At 42.8% G+C, this 20692-nt stretch overlaps 1 protein-coding gene across 1 annotated transcript in view; it reads left to right on the top strand.

Moving 5' to 3' along the window:
* Positions 1-10218, top strand: part of FASTK (Fas activated serine/threonine kinase) — a 686027-nt gene extending 675809 nt beyond the window's left edge. Inside the window, exon 10 of the mRNA XM_044066318.1 lies at positions 8253-10218. Coding sequence (XP_043922253.1) covers positions 8253-8339 — 87 coding nt within the window. The 3' untranslated portion in view covers positions 8340-10218. The remainder of the gene's footprint in view (positions 1-8252) is intronic.
* The last annotated feature ends 10474 nt before the right edge of the window (positions 10219-20692 follow it).

The following is a 20692-nucleotide window of genomic DNA, read 5'->3' as shown; positions in this document are numbered from 1 at the left end:
AAGCCTGTTCCATAGTGCGGAGATCCTTTGGGACACACGTTTATGGCACAAATGAAGTTCAAATCGCTGGATCTAGCATCTCTGATGCTGTTTGTTTTGTGCATGTGCAGCAGATGCATCAGGGTTGGGTCTGAGGAAGACCAGGCAGAGATCTCGTCACAGCAGCTTGTAGGAGACTGAATAGAGGCAGAGTCTTTAGGTGATCAGTGTAAGACAGGGAATTCATGCCCTGAATTCTCCTGGTGCAAAACCATTGAGGGCTTTTCAACTATTTAAAGTGTCTGGTTAGATACTTGCCAAAGAGGGCATTGTATTCCATGACACGTATGATAAGGGATGAGTAGAGTGGTACTTTAAATTACTTGGACCTAGATGTCATACCCTAGATGTCATACCCTAACTTACAAGTTGCACGACATTGAATGATTATCTTAGCTGCGAGTTGGTCAAAGGCCAAATTGCTGTCTACATATGTTCCCAGATGCTTTACTACTGAGTCAACTCTTAGGGGCAGATTATCAGTAGAATAATAAACTTGCATTGACAGTTTTCAAAGGGCATTATAATGTGTTTTTTGGCATTGAGTTTTGGGTCATGGTTTTGGCACCAGTCATTTGTCTGTGTTAAAGCCACTTGCAGAATGTTTGTGTCTCCTGATGAGTCCATAATAGCTCTTAATTTACAGTTATTTGTGAACTTGGTGATCCAGAGGCCTTGAACGTTAGCCTTGACTACTGAGGAGTAGTGCCAAACAGTAGTTGTCACAGTACTGAGCCTTGGGGTACTGAACTGGTGACCAGTCTCTTGGTGGAAGTGGTGTCACTGATCCTGACTTCCTTGGTCCTGTCTGTGAAAGACAGCAATCCAGTGAGTTATCTAAGGGTTTACACGTAGCTCAGAGAGCTTGTCAACAGTGCCTGGGTGGGGTGTTGTATCAAGTACCTGATTCGGGTCAAGATACACTGTTTTACCCTTGTCCATTGCCTTGGTGACCCCCTCAAAGTTGTTTACCAGGTTAAGTAGGCATGACCTTCCCTTAACAAAGCCAAATTGGGATGAGACAGTGTCTGTAGGATGTTCTTCGTGTTTCACTATTGCAGTCATTACATTTGGATTATCTGCCTTGCAGGTACCCCTCAGCCAGCCTGAATATCAAAGTCTTGGATTCCTGCGTCGGATGCTGTCTCTTCTTCCGTGACGTCAGGTCGTCAGGGGTATAAAACATGCAGCTGATGCCATTACATCAGTCTTTCTTGCCGTGCGGTGCCCGAAGCAGAAGCAGTTCGCAAGTGCCGGTCAGCCAACTCCTGAAATTTTTGTTTTCGAGTTTCAGAACCAAAGTCTTCAAAAAAGCTAAGTACCCTGTTGGGGATCCCTTTTCTTGCTGCTAACCGATGTCAGTAAAAGTTAACAATTGTATTACCTGTGGAAAGCAAATACCTCATAAAGATTTTTATTCGTACTGCATTCCTTGCTTAGGCCCAGACCACGATGTCTCACGCTGTCGGTTTTGTGCCTTATTCAACCCCCAATCTATTCATCGTCGGTTTCTTTTTGCAGCAAATTATTTTGGTACTCAGTTTAACTATCCAGAAATGGCTTCGGTAAGCCATCCGACTACCGACATTCCAAAAAAAGTAAAGATAAAGACAGTGACAGACCGCATAGGTCCAAAGCTGCCGACGACATTTCCGTTAAGCTAGTCGCCAGTTTGCCGGTAGTCAGGTGCTTTCGCAGCCCCTGTTACCTGCTATTTCAGATTCGCAGGCCTCTACCGAGACCCATTCGGAGTCTGGTATGCCGCGAGCTGCTTCGACTATGGAACCTGCACGTCTCTAACTTGGATGGGTCCGGAGCCGCTGAGCAGGCAACGGCTTCTGAGGGTTTATTCAGGCCTACTGACTTGCATTTCAGACCGACGCCATCATCTTCTTCAAGGCCTAAAACTCAACCCAAGCCTAGAAAACCGCCATCCAAACCGCATGGTCAGGCCCATATGCCTAAAAAACAAATGATAAGAATGGCTGAAGACCTTTTTACTTTAATTAGGGGAAGCCAGCCTTCTCCGTCTAAGAGACCTAGAACTGATTTTCCTTCTGATTCTTCTGATCAGGATTCTGAAATTTCTGTTCTGATTACCAGGATTTGCCCTTATCTACGTATGAGGATTCTTATGCAGAGGATTCCATTCCCTCTGCTTCCCCTCCAGAAGATTTTTCTTTTGGTGAAACCTTGCACACTCTTAGGGAGCATTTCCGTTGGGAAGGCCAGGATTACTCTGACTCCAAAAAGAGGCTTAGAGAATTCTTACTCCTCCCTCAACACAGGCCTTTAGCTATCCCTCCTGTTCTGGACATTGTAGATGATGCCTTCTTGGAATCTAGCCTGGCCCCAGACACCTCCAGCTCCCAGGAATCCTGACAGGTATTAGAGTACCTGACTGTCACAAGTTCCTCTTCATGAATACTACTGCGGCCCCAGAGACCATTTCCCAAAGACCTAAAGGCATTAAGGCTACTTCTGCCAAAACCCTACCCCCTCCGATAGAGATTCCAGGGCCTTGGACAGATGGGGTAAGAAGGTATACACTTCTGCTACTTTGGCCATTAGGGCCTTAAACTGCCAATTTCATATGTTTAAAGTATCAACATATTATGGGACTACTTAAACAGAAAATGATGTTGATTCCTGGCTGTGCTGAAAGTAAAGAATTACAGGATTTAATGCATTCTGCTGAACAAGTAGGTAAACATACTTTACAATGTGATTTTAACTCTTCAGAAGCATCTTGCAGGGCTGCTGTCACTGGATCTGTACTTAGAAGGCATGCTTGGCTTAAGGAGCAAAATTTGCCAGATCATGTTAAAGCTAAATTACTGGATGCTCCCTTAAACCAAGACCGCCTGTTTGGCAACAAAGCAGAAGTCCTTAAAAAGATGGAGGAAAAAGCTAAATCTATGCAAACTGTTAAAGATTTCCTGCAAGTACACCCTCCTAGATTTAGCAGGCATTGGCCTTCTAAGAATTGATCCTTTCCTGTTTCTTCCGGGCTTTCTCAGTCCAAACCCAGGAACAGCAGACCACCTAGGCTACAGTCTCAAGGTATTCACAGACCTAAGCAGTGGGGGGCTTCCACTTCCAAAGCTGGAAGTAGTAAGACACCCCCCTATGGAAAAATGTTACAATGACTTAACCTTAAACCTTCCAGGCCCTGCTCAACTGCCTGCTCCCTTAGGAGGAAAGATCGCCCTGCACGCAAAAAACTGGGAACTCATTACCCAGGACAAATGGGTTTTAAATATAGTTTTCCAAGGATACAGATTCCACTTCCACACCTTACCAACCCCAAACAGTTGGCCAGACCTACCCCTAATCAGTGGGCAGAGGCTCAACAGTAGGTTCTCTATCTTCTAAGTATCAGGGCTATTCAACCTGTCCCAGCAGAAGAAAGGGGGCAAGGTTTTTACTCAAGAATTTTTCCTGGTACCCAGAAAAGACTGCTCTTGGCGTCCTATCCTGGACCTCTCTATTCTAAACACCTTTTTGGTAATCCCAAAATTCAAAATGCTAACACTTCAACAGCTGCTTCCTATGCTAGGCAAAGATGCCTGGTTGGCAACCTTAGACTTAAAGGAAGCTTACCTGCACATTCCAATAAGGGAATCTTGCAGGATGTACCTACACTTCAGAGCAGGCTCCATGCACTATCCGTTCTCTGCGCTTCCCTTTGGCATAAGCCATACTGCGCCCAGGGTATTCTCCAGTCATTGCATTTTGCAGGCAAATAAATATTCAAATATACCCATACCTGGACAATTGTCTAATTTGGGCAGAAAGCCAGGACATGCTACTAAAACATCTGGCATTTGTAGGAAACTTCTAACCTCACTGGGGTACACCATAAACAAAAAGAAGTCTCATCTAGTACCCTGCCAACAAATTGTATTTCTGGGAGCAAGCTTGAACACAACTTCCCAGATGGCTTACCTCACGCCAGAGAAACAAGTTTATTTGACACCCTACTTCAAACTACTGGCCTCAAAGACCCAGCTATCTACAAGAAAAATCCTGCAAGCCGTGGGGTTCATGGCCTCTTACATTCTACTAACTCCATATGCAAGACTGCATATGAGGAAACTACACTGGTATCTAAAAAGCCTATGGTGTCAACATTCTCAGGATCTGGAATCAATGATTCCCATCATTCCTTGCATAAAGACAGAGTTCCTTTGGTGGGCAGAGACCTGCTACCATTCACTCTACCCCCTGCCACCCAAACCCTAACAACAGATGCATCAGCCTATGTATGGGGGGCTCACTTGGCAGGGCAGTGCATTCAGGGCAAATGGAACCCGAATCAGATGCACCTGCATATCAATCAAAAAGTAATGTTAGCTGTACAGAATTCCCTGACAGCCTTCAAGGACCACATTCTTCCAGGACAATTATTGGTAAAGACAGAGACAACACCACTGTTATGTGGTACATAAAGAAGCAGGGGGGAACCCACTTGTACCCTCTCTGCAGACTAGCTATGGCTCTTTGGAACACAGCCTTAAGCTACCAAGTGCACCTTACAAGCTCAATTCCTGCCAGGCAAGCTAAATTCACTGGCAGACGACCTAAGCAGAAATTTCATGGACCCACACAAGTGGAAACTGGAACCAAGGATATTCATCCTTTTGAGAAACAAATGGGGGAATCCAAAGATAGGCCTGTTTGCCTCCCCTCAGAACTACCAATTGGACAAATTCTGCACAAGGACTTCCCACAGTCAAGCTTGGAAAGTGGATGCCCTGTCCTTCACCTGGGAAAGCCTCTCAGTTTATGCCTTTACACCTCTGCCTCTCCTCTCAAAAGTTCTGCTAAAGATCAAACATGACAAACCAAGGACAATACTGATTGCACCAGACTGGCCACACCAACACTGGTACACTCCCTCTTGGGCAGTATGTCACTGCTGGAACCATGGCACTTGCCTCAGACCCCTTCCCTGCTATCTCAGCAGGAGGGCCATATACTGCACCCTCAACTTCAAACCCTGAACCTTGCAGCCTGGCTAATTCCTTGAGCTCTCCAGTAATATCCCTCAGTAAGCAGGTGTTAGATGTCATTCTGGAGGCAAGGAGGCCTAGTACTAGAAAATCCTATGCTGAAAAGTGGAAAAGATACTGTTCCTGGAGCCAGACTCAGGGGATGGGCACAACGGTGTCCAGCTTACCGCATATTCTTCAGTACTTAACAGAGATGCTCCACAAGGGCCTTTTCTTCTCGTCAATTAAAATTCATGCCTCTGCCATTTCAGTTCATTATAATACTGAACCACCCCTCTTCTCTCACCCCCTGCTAAAGCAATTCCTCAGAGCGGCCAAAAATGTAAGACCACCCAGGAGAGCCCCTACTCCATCCTGGGACCTTAACTTTGTATTGGAAAAGCTCACTCTAACCCCTTTTGAGCCAGCTGCAACTGCAGAGTTGAAATTCCTGTCTTGGAAAACAGCCTTCCTTCTAGCCATCACTTTAGCAAGAAGAGTGTCTGAATTACAGGCCCTCATGGCAGTGGAGCCATTCATCATCTTCCATGAAGACAGGGTGTCCGTCAGGACCAGTCCTTCCTTTATGCCCAAGGTGGTGTCTAGTGTGGCCCATAATCAGTCCATTCATTTGCCTACTTTTTTCCCAAATCCACAAAACAAAGGAGAACGAATACTGCACTCTTTGGACGTGCACAGGCAACTTAGATTTTATTTGGACAGGACTAAGCCTCTCAGAAAATCTGAACAGCTGCTAGTTGGCTTTGCTGCATGGGCAGAGAGGAAGGCCATTTCAAAGCAAACCATTTCTAAGTGGATAACCCATTGCATTCATTTCTGCTATAAGCACCATGGAAAACCTACCCCACAGGGGATAAGATCACATTCCACCAGAGCTGCAACTACCTCTACAGCCTTTCTCGGAGGTGTCCCTACCAGGGACATCCTAGAAGCTGCTACCTGGAGCTTTGTACATACCTTCACCAAGCATTACCACATGCCCATTTTTTCTAAATCCAGAGCTGGTTTTGCCACTGCAGTTTTGCAGGGCTTAATAGCTGGTCCTAATGCTCTCTGACTTCCTCCTCCCTTCCTTAGCTTTGGGAATCAACCCAAATGTAATGACTGCAAGAGTGAATCATGTAGATGTTCGAGTGTATTCACTGTTGCAGTCCTGGTTACCCTCCCTCCAGCTCCCTGACTTCTCTTGACTATACTTTTCTTCTTGTTTAGTGTATTTGCTTTTTGTTGGAGGTGTAACCTAACATATAATTGCTTTCCATTATGGGGGCGCCTGACATCTGGGGCAAGAAAAAGTGATGTAATGGCGTTGGCTGCATGTTTTATACCCCTGACGATCTGACGTCATGGAAGAAGAGACAGCATCCGATGCAGGAATCCAAGACTGATATTCAGGCCGGCTGAGAGCTTACCTGCAGGCAGATAACCCAAATGTAATGACTTCAACAGTGAATACACTCAAACATCTACATTTATGGTAAGTGTACACAATTGTACTTTGCCAATGCCCTTGTTTATCATTTCCAAGATAATTCATTCTATGGCTTTGCATAACAGGCTTGTTAGACTGATGGCTCTCTAGTTCTGTGGGTCGGTTGATGGTCTGCCCTCATGGAAGAGAGTGACTGTTGCAATTCTCAGTTCACTTGGAATGTAGCATATTTGAAGGCTGTAGTTGAAGCATGCCTCAAGTGGTCCTGATAGGTTATGTTTTAGACCATTCAGGAGGCAACTAGGGTTGTTGCCAGGATCCATGAAGGCAGTATTCTTGGCTTTAGTGAGTGTTGCCAGCACCTGGTCCCTGATGACACCTGGAGGGGTATGTTGGGGGGGTTGAGAGTGAAGTTGGAGCACTGATAATGATAGCTGGGGGAAGTATACTGGAGGGGATTTCACCTGGTGAAGCTGAGGGGGAGTGGGGGAGTGAAGTTTGAGCTGAATTTGTCAGGCAATAGATTTATTTTGTCACCCTGATCAGTGTAAGTGGTACCATTCACCACCAGTTCAGCACACTGTTGTGTGTTACCTCTAATGTTCCGGACATAGCTGAAGGCCTTGTAATTGTTCTTAGCCTGCAAATGGTTATCCTGGCCTCGTAGTTGGCCTTGTTGGACTTAATTAGATGTGTTAGTTTCTTGTTTAGTTGCATAAGAGAGGACTTGTCTTTAACAAAGTTGCTTTGCCTGATTTTGGCGATGAGTTTTCTTCTTTTGTTATGTATCCTATTTACGTGAAGATTCCACCAGTGGGGTTTGTTTTAGGTTTATTTCTGGGAGGTATAGTAGCCTCTGTGTAACCATTCACATGTTGTATACTGACTCGATGGATAATTCTGCATAGGTAGCTATGATCTCTGGTTGGGGGGAGCTGTGAATTTTGACAAACTCTCGCTTAATAGGATGTAGTTTGCCTTTGAATTATTCCTAACTGTTAGTGGTTTAGCTGGATTTTCTGGGTTGATTTTAGTCAAATGAGACAGTTTTGTGATCTGCTCTCACTAGTGAGGACATGCCCCAGGGGGTGCAACTCTGTCCCATGTTGGTGAGTACCAGATCCAGTAGGTTTGGTCCTCTGGTTGGAGCGTACACTGTCTGCTCCAGGGTGTTTATGTTGTTAAAGTCCAGGAAGCATTGTGCCTGTGAGTTTTAGGCAGTGTACGTTTCTCAGTGTATGGAGAAGTAAGTTAGTCACCCATGAAAAAGGTGTTTGGGTTGTATGTTGAGCAAGTCTAGCAGGTTTTGGTAAGAGTTGTGAGACTCTAGGGGCATAGATGGTGACCTGTAGCTAGCCATGATATGGTGAGGGACCTTACCTATGGTGACTGGCACGTGGGTGAGCTCCATGGTATCATCATGTTTAACCAGCCTGGAGGTATGGCTGTTGCTCACATAGGTTAAAACACTCACCTTTGGCCCCTTTTTTATTGAAAATGATGTGATCTGTTGTAAGTTCCTTTTTAGAATCATCTTATTTTGTAGAGCTTGAAGGATCAACTTCAAAAGTTAGCATGCTGAGTCTGTAAATTTGATACCTTTGTTTAACTGTACTGTTTCATTACTGTGTTTGCTTATTTGGTTGGTTGGACTGTTACTCATGGAAAGATTTATCCTGTTTATTTCATGCCCATTACTTATCTCAATGTATATATCTTAAGAGTGAGTAGATTCCTGCTTACCTCAGATATTTTCTCTCTTCTAGCTGCCGTTCCATGAGCTGGAGAAGTTGAATGGGATAGATGATGTAAAGCATTATCTGCGTCAAAAACTGCTGGAGCTCCAGTTATGACAGACAAGGACTTTTTTTTTTTTTTTTAACTATTAATATTATTGTTTTTTAATGTTATTTAAAAGATTTCAACTGTTGGATGGCTTTGGGCTTTAGATGGGTAATTTGTAGGTGGGTGTCTCTTATACAGTCACTGTTATCCTTGTGTTGAAGAGCCTTCTAGAGATAAATTGTTTGTTTCATTGTACAGTTGGGTGGGTGTGAATATTGGGTATGGGATTCTGCTTTGTTTGTTCTTATGGAAGATGAATATAAAATTAATGTTCTGTTTTTAAACAAAGTAATGATGCAGCAACTAGAAGGTGGACATATTGGGAATACTGAGGCTTTACTTCTGCAAGAATTACTTGCCAAAAAGAGATTGACCTCTTGTTCTCAGTTATGTAGGTGGAAAGATTTGTTTGTTCTTATGGAAGATGAATATAAAATGAATGTTCTGTTTTTAAACAAAGTAATGATGCAGCAACTAGAAGGTGGACATATTGGGAATACTGAGGCTTTACTTCTGCAAGAATTACTTGCCAAAAAGAGATTGACCTCTTGTCCTCAGTTATGTAGGTGGAAAGATTTATTCAGACCTCCTAACACCCCCCCCCCCGGAGGGAAATGTCACTTGCAAAGTAAGCCTGACCCTCTATGTGAAGGATAGTAGCTGCTGTTTGAGATTTTGGGTAAAATGATTTGTGATGAATTATTTGAGGATCTGGGAGTACATTTAATTTAAAAATGTATTTTATCCAATACTAAGAGCAATATAGTTGGGGTGTAGATGGGGGGGAGGGATCAGTGTGAACAATGTAGAAATCGGATTGTGACCTCTCTGAACTGTGTTCATGGATAGTGTGTGCTAATTACACCATCTCTTGAAGACGATGCAGACTAGAAACGTTTATCATCTTTTTTTGAGTTTTTCATCCTTCATCAGTGGATCTCTAAGGTTAAGGGAATGAAGAAGAAGGAATGTAATGTATCTGCTAAAATGTTTTGAAGCAGGCTTACAACTGAAGGTTTTATTGTAATATCTTTACTCTTATGCAGACTCCATCAGCAATTACATTTGCCATTATATAGTTTAGTTCAGAAGATCCCCTTTAAATAGTATTTCAAATTAAAAGTGAATTTCACACCATTCCTTTGCATATCAACAGATGTGTGTACTTAAGAATGTTTTTTTTTCTGTGGTGGTCAGGAATCATGGTCCTCGTCTGTTCTTTTTTAAAGACGCAGTGTCACATGCACAGGAATTATACACTGTTATTTCATGCTCACAGGCGTATAAATTGTAACAGATACAAGAAAAAACTTTTCAAATACATAATTCCCATCTAGTTGTGTGTATTGACATCAGAAAACAGGCTACAGAAATTTTGATTTCATGAATGTAAAGTATGTTTACTAATAAAGATAAAAGTGCAAATATCTGGAGATTGGAGCCCACTGACAAGTTTGTGTGTGTATGCATGTTTGCGTACATGCATGTGTAGTGCTTCAATTGCTCTTGGTGATGGACATTGTATTTTCTTCAGTTCACATATGCCATTTTTAGTGTGTTCATTTAGCATGTTCAAATGAGAAATAATTGAGAGAAAGTGTGTTTGTCTTTTGTTAACCCACTGAAGAGAGGGTGGTTTGCTGCATAATTTATCCATCATTTATTTAATTGTCTTTTTTGTTTATCCTGGTGCAAGCACACACTAAAAATTAAAAAGTAATGTTGCATTGCCTTGCCACCAATAAAGCAATATACACTGACCTATGTACTTTTTTTCCTGTGTTACTCAGTTTCCTTGAATATGAATGTGAAATAATAATGCACTTTTTGTAAATGGCTTACACCCCACATAGAGATGTAGTGAGCAAATAAAAGATGAATCACTCAGTTTTTCGATTTCTTGGGAAAACTAGAATGCTTTTTTATTAACAGTGATTTGTGTGTGAATTTTTGTATAGTATTTCTTTCAAAAGCAAATGGATGTTCATACTTCCGTTGATGTTCTTAGACCATCCTTTTAATGTTACTTTGGTCTTTGGTAAGTGCATTTTTTCCCTGTGCTGCTGTTAAAGTGAACAGTGACTTGTGCCTTGACATTTGTGTGATATTATGCTGCTTTCATCTGAAAACTTCTGAAAGATCAAAGTGTAGGCAGCAACGATAAATATATTTTAGAGATAGACATCTGTGTGTTCCTTTTAATGAGATCATCACAGAATGAATGCTGTATCTACCTCAAAACTTAATCTGGAATTTGATCTGGATTATTTGAATTATTGGCTCAGCTGCCAACTCGAGTCTCTCATCAACATGGGATTACTTACGCCAGTTATGCATGTCTTTGAGTAATGGTCTGTGTACCATAGTCACATCAGGAGCCAACACAGGCCTTGGCATTTATCAGTTGCCATCATGATACTAGATTAACAGTTGTAAACCTTCCACCAGACCGTATACTCCCAGCATTTGGAAATTAGACTTCTATACCACATTACGTCACTGATAGATTTAGTGTTACGAACTGTACGCTCACTTAATAGTACAGTGGTTGCAGCTACATGATCATGAGTCCTAGAAAATCCAAACTTCCAGTGCTTGTCTCAGTCATTTCTAGTGGTTGTTTCATCCATAGAACCTATTGCCAGGATGTCCATTATTTCCTCCTCTACTCCCAGCTGCCATGATCACCAAAGGATATGTCTGCCTTATGTTTGGTGAGGCGTTGTCTGTGACAGATAGTCCATGGAAATTGGGTGCAACGAGACTGGTTTTACAAGGACCACCTTCCTTAAACTGCAATTGCCATACACTCCAACACTATGGCCGTGGTATGATTAACAAGCAAGAGCGAAGTGTGTTCTTCCAACTCTGTTCGGAAGCAGTAAGAGTATGGGAATGGGCTATCAATTCACAGTGATTTCTAGTGGCAGCACATATCCTGGAACAAACCAACACTTTAGTGGACAAACTGAGCATGTGTCATTTTAATGCCTCACAAGTAGTCCCTAAACATGTCTGTGGCAAGGATCCTTTTCAACCACAAGGGAAGCCTTGCTGTGTTTTTTCTGTCTTGCCCTCTAGCATGAAATGTAGTAACTTTTCCCTAATCTGTTATCAGGGTCTCTGTCCCGAGACATAGGTTCATAGGTGTTTACTAGGCTAACTATCACAAGGGCCTTTTTAAGCTTAGCCATGCATCCCAAATCTCTGACAAGTTCTGATACCCTTGGGCCTGGGAAATGAAACATTTACAGGTTACCTGTGTCAATTAGAGACATAGGTGCCAAACCAGGGATGAATTTCCAGTTTCCTATCCAATTCTCCAAGTTGCAGTTGAATTGGGTTAGAGAGGAACTCTGCTTCACATGGATGGGGAGCCTGTTCCATAGATGGGGGTAGTCTCTGGGATGCATACCTATCTCTCCAGCAGGTACTATTTATATCGCAGGCAAGGTTTAAGTCTTTAGAATGGGTAATTCTGGTGCTGTTTGTTTTGTGGATATGCAGGAAGTCCATCAGAGTGGGGTCTGACAATGCCCTATATGGCAGGCGTAGATATCCCCTCAAAAGCCTGTGGGAGACCGAATACAGGGATTGGGCCTTGAGGCAGTCTGCATAGGACATGTTACTTATGCCCTGTATTCTTTTACTGAGGAAACCTATGTAGATGTTCCAATTGTTGAATATGCCTGGTTAGGTAGATACGAAAGGCGGCATTGTACTCAATGATAAGTCTGATGAATGCTGAATATAGTAGAACAGTGACTTCCTTGGCCTTAGTTGCCATGTCTTTGTTTATAAGGTGTGCAACATAGAATGATTTCCTTGCCACCACATTCTTCTGTCCTTGATCTCAGCCCCCTTAGAACCAGCAGCAAAGACAGATTTTAAATTCCTGCCATAGAAATCCTTAGTTGCCTTCACTTCAGCCAGACGGAGTCTTTGAACTACATGTGCTGTTCTGTAAGCCCCCTTGTATTCTCCACAAAGGCAGAGTGGTATCTAGAACGAACCCATTCTTTATGCCAAAAGTAGCATCAGATTTTAATCTTAAGTAATTCTTAACTCATCCGGTGATCTTCCTTCAATACTTGAATGTGAGAAAGTACAAATTACATTGTGTGGATGCATACAGATAGTTCCACTTATCTTAGATCACACTCAACACATCAGCAAGATCAACAGATATTTGTGTCCTTTGCAAAAGACAAGCGCTGGAAAAGAAGGCGACAAAGGTTGCATAGTCCAGGTGTTTATCCATCTGCATCCTGTACTGCTGGCCATCTAGTCAAATATCTTTAGTGTTTAAACATATAGCCCATTCCACAGGACTAATAGCTTTCTTCTCAGCTTACTTTAAGAATTTTTCAATGGATGACGTTTGCACAACTACATGGATGTGATTTTGTTTGTTTGCCAAGTTTTCCAAGTTGGATATGTACCAAAATAAAGAGCTTCATTTGGGAGCACCAAATCTGCATGATATTTTCTCATGATGCCACTCAAGCTGGTCTGCTCAGGGCTCGATCCAACAGTTAAAAGTGTTCAGACTGGAGTAGCTGAAGTACGAAAGTTATGTACATACCTTAACAATAGATCTTGAACCTTATCCATACATTGTAATATACCCATCCACCTTCCCCCCTACCAAACTGTTGTTTTCACATCAAACTGTATGATAGTCCAGATATAAGTTCATGTAATTTTCAGTGATTTAAATACACCGTTATTGTGTAGACTGCCCTGTGGGCAGCCTTTGTTCCACTCTTTTTTCCTAAGCAGTGGTCAGCAGTAATCCTGAAGGGCTGGCTGTTTTGCACCCAACATTTAGATAAATGACAACCAGCTCCTGCAGGGGGAACCTCCTTCAGATTCTTCAGTTAAACTTGTGAATGAAAACACTAATATCAGTTATGCATGTGTAGAAGCTTCTGCTGGGAATATTCAACAGTAAATTATTTTCCTAAGAATAATGTGCATCTTTAATGATGGAGCACTGTAATGTGTGTTCATTATTGTGAGAATGCATGTAGTAAAGGGTGCTGCTATCATTTTTATGGCAAAGTTGCAGTCATGTCTCAAGATGTTTATTACAAAAATTAACTTCCACAGATCCTTTTCAATCTGAAGTGGAGAATTGATAGGCATGAAGGTGAAAGATTCAGTGAAGCATTATCTTTTGAGTTTGGCATTCTTAAGTATCTCCTCTTTGGAAATTTCTACTCAAAGCAAACATTTCAAGAAGAAAAGTTTTGTGTAATCTCCCAAGGAAATCAATGCTCAGATGCTGTTTATAAAGTCAGGCAATCAGAAATGTGTGAAGATTGCATTACAGATGGAACTTAAGTTTTTAAATAGTAACACATCCATGTCAGACTAAAAAAAATAACTATTTTCATTCCACTCATCCCCCAGCTGTTATAACTAATTACAGTGAATCTGATTAGTTCTGTTGATTATATGGAAGAGGAATTATAATTTCATAGTTGATTACAGGACTAAAAAACATGAAGGGCCTTTTTAAGTCTAATCATGCTTTACATTTGTATTGTACAGGGTTTGATACCAGTTTTTTTTATAGGGAGTATGAACTCTGCCTCACATTGATGAGAAGCCTGTTCCAGAGAAGAGGTAATCTCTGAGACACTTGCCTATCCCTCCGATGTGTATTGTGTTCTTCTGGACCCTCATCAAAGATTCTTATCTCACCCATCTGACAAGCCTCACCTAGTTATCCAGTCCCTCAAACTTAAATGACCAGGGGACCAACATACTTGCCAGCAGCATCAGGTATTTCAGATGCGATTTGTTGGGAAGTAGGTCCATCAGAGCTGAATAAGAAAGTACTTTGCAGGACATATGTCTCAGCAGCCTGTAGAAGACCGAGTATAGGGATAGGGCTTTGAGCTGCTCCATGTAGGACATGTTTTTTTTTTATTTTTTACATGTATTCTTTTTGCGAGGAAGCTTTGAGGACACACTAGTTGTATATGCTTGGTGTGGTACATACTAAAGGAGGTATTGTACTCAATGATTGGTCTAATGAGGGCCCAAGTACAATTGAACAGTGATAGCTTTGGACCTGGATGTCATACTGTTGCTTATAAGTGTGTTTGGTTCTAATTTAGGTACTGAGGTTAAGTGGTAAACCACAATACAGATGGAAGAGATTGACACCACACCAAGCTGCAGCTAAAAGCAATTTCATTAAAAAAAATCAGTCCATTACAAATAGCTCGAGTGTCTTGCACACCATACTGAGGGACCTTCTTTTCTCAGAACAGAGTAGCAGATGTTCATCGTGTTACACTGCTGCAGTCATCACACTTGGGGTTATCCTGCCGTCAGGCGGTCCCATAGTCGGCCTGAGTTCCAAAGTCTTGGTCCAGCGTCGGTTACTGTCGCTTCTTCCCTGACGTCAGAGCACCAGGGGTATAAAAGATGCATCCGATGCCATTTTCTTCAGTCTTTCTTGCCACGCGGTGCCCGAAGCAAAAGCAGTTTGCAAGTGCCGGTCAGCCGACTCCTGAGATTTTCAAAGTCAAATTTCAGATCCGAAGTCTTCAATAAAGCTAAGTACCCTGTTGGGGAAACTTTTTTCTTTCCTCAGACCGATGTCAGAAAAAGTTAATAATTGTATTTCTTGTGGGAAGCAAATACCTCATAAGGACTTCCACTCTTACTGTATTCCATGCCTAGGCCCTGATCACAACGTCACTAGTTGTCGGTTTTGTGCTAGATTTAACAAACGCACTATAAAATAACGTTTTGATTTTGCTTTGCACTACTTTGGCCGCAGATTCAATTATACTATGCCGTCGGATCAACCGACGACCGCAATTATGAAAAAACGCAAAGACAAGGATAAGGACAGACACCCGAGGTCCAAAACCGACGACGAAGCCTCTTCTAGGCCAGTCTCTAGTTCGCCGGTTCTCAGTGAGGCACTTTCGCAGCCCTTGACACCCGCTACCTCAGAGCCACAGGCCGCCTCCGACTCCCACATGGAAACAACTAGACCTCTGGAAACTCAAGGTATTGGGCCTACGGAAACTAACCCCTCAGATGGGTCCGGAGCCGCTGTGCAGGCATCGGCTTCTGAGGGTGTCCTCAGACCTTCACAGCCTACCATTAAAGAAACAGCCAAGACAAAAACACCATTAAAGACAAAGAAACAAGTACAACATTCTCCTGGACAGTCCTCCATGCCTAAGAAACAGATGCTTAAAATGGCTGAAGACCTCATAACTCTAATCAGGGGTTCCCATCCCCCTCCTGAAAAAAGGCCTAGGCAGGATACAGACTATGATTCCTCTGATCAGGTTTCCATTTCCTCTGATTCCTCTTCAGACCAGGGATACTCTCTTCCCCCCTATGAGGACACTGATACTGAAGAATCCATCCCTTCAGCCTCTCCTCCTGAGGATTATTCTTTTGGGGAGACCTTACATACCGTGAGGGAGCATTTCCATTGGGAAAGTCAGGAGTATTCAGAATCCAAGAAAAGGCTCAGGGACTTCCTTATATTGCCTCAGCACAGGCCCCTAGCTATCCCACCTGTGGTGGATATTGTGGATGATGTGTTCTCTGAATCCAGTTTATCTCCTGATTCTTTACCCCTGCACCAGCCAAACCAGATAGGTATTAGAGTCCCTGACTCTCATAAGTTTCTTTATAAAAACCCTTCTGCTGATCCAGAAACTCTCTCTCAGGGTCCCAGAGGGGTTAAGGCTGCCATTGCAAAAAATCCAGTCCCCTCTGACAGAGATTCCAGAGCATTGGATAGATGGGGGAAGAAAGTTTACACCTCTGCAACTTTAGCAGTTAGGGCTTTAAACTGCCAGTTTCACATGTTTTAAGTACCAACAATATTTAATGGCTCAGTTAAAACAGAAAATGCTTGCCAGCTCAGAAGCCCCTGACTATAAAGAAATGCAGGATTTATTGCATGCAGTTGAACAGGTGGGAAAACATACTTTGCAATGTGGTTTTGATTCTTTAGAGGCCTCTTGTAGAGCTGCAGTTACAGGTTCTGTGATTCGAAGACATGCTTGGTTAAAAGAACAGTTTTTACCTGATCATGTTAAGGCAAAATTATTGGATGCTCCATTACAGCATGATACCTTGTTTGATGTTAAGGCAGAAGAAGTGTTAAAGAAAATGGAGGATAAGGCTAAATCTATGCAAACAGTAAAAGATTTCTTACAGGTACAGCCACCTTGATTTAGCAGAAATTGGCCTACAAAGAATTGCTCCTTTCCAGTGTCAGACAGGCCACAGAGAGGCAGGTACAGACGCCCAAGAGGCAGATCTCAGCCCCAAGGCTCTAACAGACAATGACAGTGGGGTACCTCAACCCCAAAAGGAGGTGAGGACAAGTCTCAACCTTACAGGAAACAGTCACAATGACTTTCCCCCTGTGTACGCCAAGCACTCCCCTTTTGGCAGCACCCTTAGGGGGAAAACTAGCACTTTTTTCTCAAAATTGGCAAACAATCACCTAAGACAAATGGGTGCTGAATATTGTGTCTCATGGTTACAGATTCTACTTTCACACTTTACCAAGGCTAAAAGGAATGCCAAACCTGCCACAAAATCAATGGGCAGAGGCTCAGAAACAAATTTCTGCCCTCATGGCCATGAGAGCTATTCAAATAGTACCACAGCAAGAACAAGGACGAGGATTTTACTCAAGACTATTCCTGGTCCCCAGAAAGGACAAAGCCTGGAGACCCATTCTAGACCTTTCAATTCTAAATACTTACCTGGATGTTCCGAAATTCAAAATGTTGACACTACAGCAGCTTCTTCCCATGCTGGGCAAGAAGGGTTGGCTTGTTACTCTGGACCTCAGAGGCATACCTGCATGTCCCTATCAGACAAAATTGCAGAAGATACCTCAGATTCAAAGCTGGTACAATGCACTACCAATTCTCTGCACTGCCCTTTGGCTTATCTACTGCACCCAGGGTCTTTACAAAGTGCCTGGCACCAGTAATTGCATTTTGCGGACAAAAAGGAATTCAAATATATCCATACCTGGACGACTGCCTCATCCAAGCAGAGGCAAAAAACATTCTTCTAAAGCATCTGGCGTTCGTAATAAGGTTGCTAATTTCTCTAGGGTACACAGTAAATGAAAAGAAGTCAAAACTAGTGCCCTCACAGCAGATAACATTCCTGGGTGCCAGCTTAAATACAACTGCCCAGATGGCTTACCTCACACCAGACAAACGAGGACAACTGACTCAATATTTTCAGTTACTAGCAAAGAAGTCCCATCTCCCTGCAAGAAAAATTCTGCAGGCCCTGGGATTCATGGCATCCTGCATACTGCTAATTCCATATGCCAGACTGCATATGAGAAAATTACAATGGTACCTAAAAAGTGTTTGGACTCAACATTCTCACAGTTTAGAAGCAGTAATTCCAATACTTCCCTGCCTACAACAGGAGTTTCGATGGTGGGCTCAGGCATGTCACCTCAACAAGGGTCAGCCTTTCACTCTACCCACAGCCAGGCAGACTCTAACAACATATGCTTTGGATTACGCCTGGGGAGCACACATGGCAGGAAAATGTATTCAGGGCAAGTGGACCACAGACCAAATGCATCTTCACATCAATCAAAAAGAGATGTCTGTTCAAAAAGCCCTAACAGCTTTCAAGGACCTGCTGCATCCAGGACAATTACTATTAAGGGCAGACAACACCACAGTAATGTGGCAAATAAACAAGCAAGGGGGCACTCATTCTTATCCCCTGTGCAGGCAAGCCATGACCTTGTGGAACACAGCTCTAACTTATCAAGTTCATCTACAAGCACAATTCCTGCCAGGAAGGAAAAATACTCTGGCAGAAGATCTAAGCAGAAATTTCATGGACCCTCACGAATGGAAATTGAATCCACAAGTCTTCAGCATGGTAACACAAAAATGGGGATGCCCACTGAATTGCCAACTACAAAAATTCTGCATGAGGACTTACCACACACAAGCATGTAAAGTGGATGCTCTCTCATTCAGTTGGAAAAACCTAAAAGTCTATGCCTTCCCACCACTGCCTCTCCTTTCAAAGGTAATCTTAAAAGCCAGACAAGAAAAACCAAAGATGATCCTGATTGCCCCAGACTGGCCACGCCAGCACTGGTACCCAATCTTAAAGAACTTAGCTCAAGGCCCACCATGGATTCTGCCTCAAACTTCACACCTTCTGACTCAACAAAACAATCAGATCCTGCACGGTCAGCTCAAAACACTAAACCTGGCTTCATGGCAGATCCACTAGTCAGACAGGCAATGCCTCTCCCTAAAGCTGTTATGGATGTCATTTTGGAGGCCAGGAGGCCTAGCACCAGGAAATCTTACTCGGAAAAATGGAAGAGATTCTGCGCCTGGAACCAGGCTCAAAGCCTTGACCCTCTTGTCCCAAACATACCTCAGATTTTACAATACTTAACTGAGATGCTGGACAAAGGCCTGTCCTTCTCATCAATTAAGATCCATGCCTCTGCCATTTCAGCACATTACAACACGGATCCTCCTTTATTCTCTCATCCCTTGCTAAAGCAGTACCTCAGAGGGGCAAAAAACATAAGACCACCCCGGAGAGCACCAACACCAACTTAGGACCTCAATTTTGTTTTGGAAAAACTGACTCTGCCACCTTTTGAGCCAGCCAATACAGCCGAACTAAAATGTTTATCATGGAAAACAGCTCTGCTCCTGGCAGTAACTTCAGCACGAAGAGTCTCAGAGCTACAGGCATTAATGGCAGTAGAACCCTTTATAATTTTTCATCAAGACAGGGTTTCTTTAAGGACAAACCCGACCTTCATGCCAAAGGTGGTATCTAGAGTGGCCCTTAACCAAACCATCCATTTGCCAACCTTTTATCCAAACCCCCAGAATAAAGGGGAGAATCTTCTGCACTCTTTGGACACACACAGGCAGCTACACTTCTACTTGGACAAAACAAAAGCTTTCAGGAAAACTGAGCAACTGTTTGTGGCATATGCTGCAGGATCACAGGGCAAGGCTATCTCAAAGCAAACTATCTCCAAATGGATAGGACACTGTATTCGTTATTGCTACACACAGCATGGAAAAACTGTCCCTAATAATATTAGGCCACATTCCACCAGAGCAACAGCCACTTCAACAGCCTTTCTCAGAGTACCACCAGCCAAGGAAATTTTGGAGGCGGCAACTTGGAGTTCAGTGCACACCTTTACCAAGCATTACCACTTGCCTATTTACTCTAAATCCAGAGCAGGATTTGCCACTGCAGTTCTGCAGGGCCTCATAGCCAATCCTAATTCTTTATAGACCAGCCACCCAACCTTAGCTTTGGGATTCCACCCAAGTGTGATGACTGCAGCAGTGTAACACGATGAACATAGTACAGTTTTGTACCTACCATAAATGTAGATGTTCGAGTGTTCACACTGCTGCAGTCCAGGTTACCCTTCCTCCATCCCCTCTGTCCTAGCTGGGCTTATCTATACCTGTCTATCCTATACAACCTTTGTGGTGTATTTCCTTGTATCTGAGGGTATTATTTTTATTTTATATATATATGTTTTATTAGCAATATGTATTGCCTACCTACCTGGGAGCACCTGACATCTGGGGCAAGAAAAACTTAAGAAAATGGCGTTGGATGCATCTTTTATACCCCTGGTGCCCTGACGTCAGGGAAGAAGTGACAGCAACTGATGCCGGACCAAGACTTTGGAACTCAGGCTGACTACGGGACTGCCTTGACGGCAGGATAACCCAAGTGTGATGACTACAGCAGTGTGAACACTCGAACATCTACATTTATGGTAGGTACAAAACTGTACTTTTTGCTTGGCCAAGTTGGTCTCTGAATCAAACAGGCAGACAGATCAAATCAGGATCAAGCTGGCAACTTCAATCTAGATGCATTAATCAATAAATTCAGGTACTGGTTACTGAAACCTCGTGTCCTAATAGCAAGTAAGGAATGGAAGAAGGTCAGTTAACTAGGCATGTGTCATGGTTTTTATAGACAACTTGTATCTGTTGAGACACAGTGACATTTTCAGACATTACTTTCTGGAATCTTGTGACTGTTGACATTAACTTGTCTGGAACATCAGAACAAAGCATTCTATTTCCCTTTCCATGCTTCTTAAACTTCCCAATATTCACAGTGTACACTGTTTTAAACTGAATGGGCAACACAAGTACTTTCTCTTTTGTAACATACTGACTTGGTAATCAGACAAGATTGAAAAGGTCCCATGCTGCAGCTTTGTAAGAACTATGTCTCATTTCCTTTACTTGCAAAACTCTGATTAATGCAGGATTATTAAAAACATGCTAATAATTATATA

This window comes from Protopterus annectens, chromosome 3.part1 (genome assembly GCF_019279795.1).
Source record: "Protopterus annectens isolate FY-2018-M chromosome 3.part1, PAN1.0, whole genome shotgun sequence".
Classification (NCBI taxonomy): Eukaryota; Metazoa; Chordata; order Ceratodontiformes; family Protopteridae; genus Protopterus; species Protopterus annectens.
This window is presented reverse-complemented; position numbering and strand designations above follow the sequence as displayed.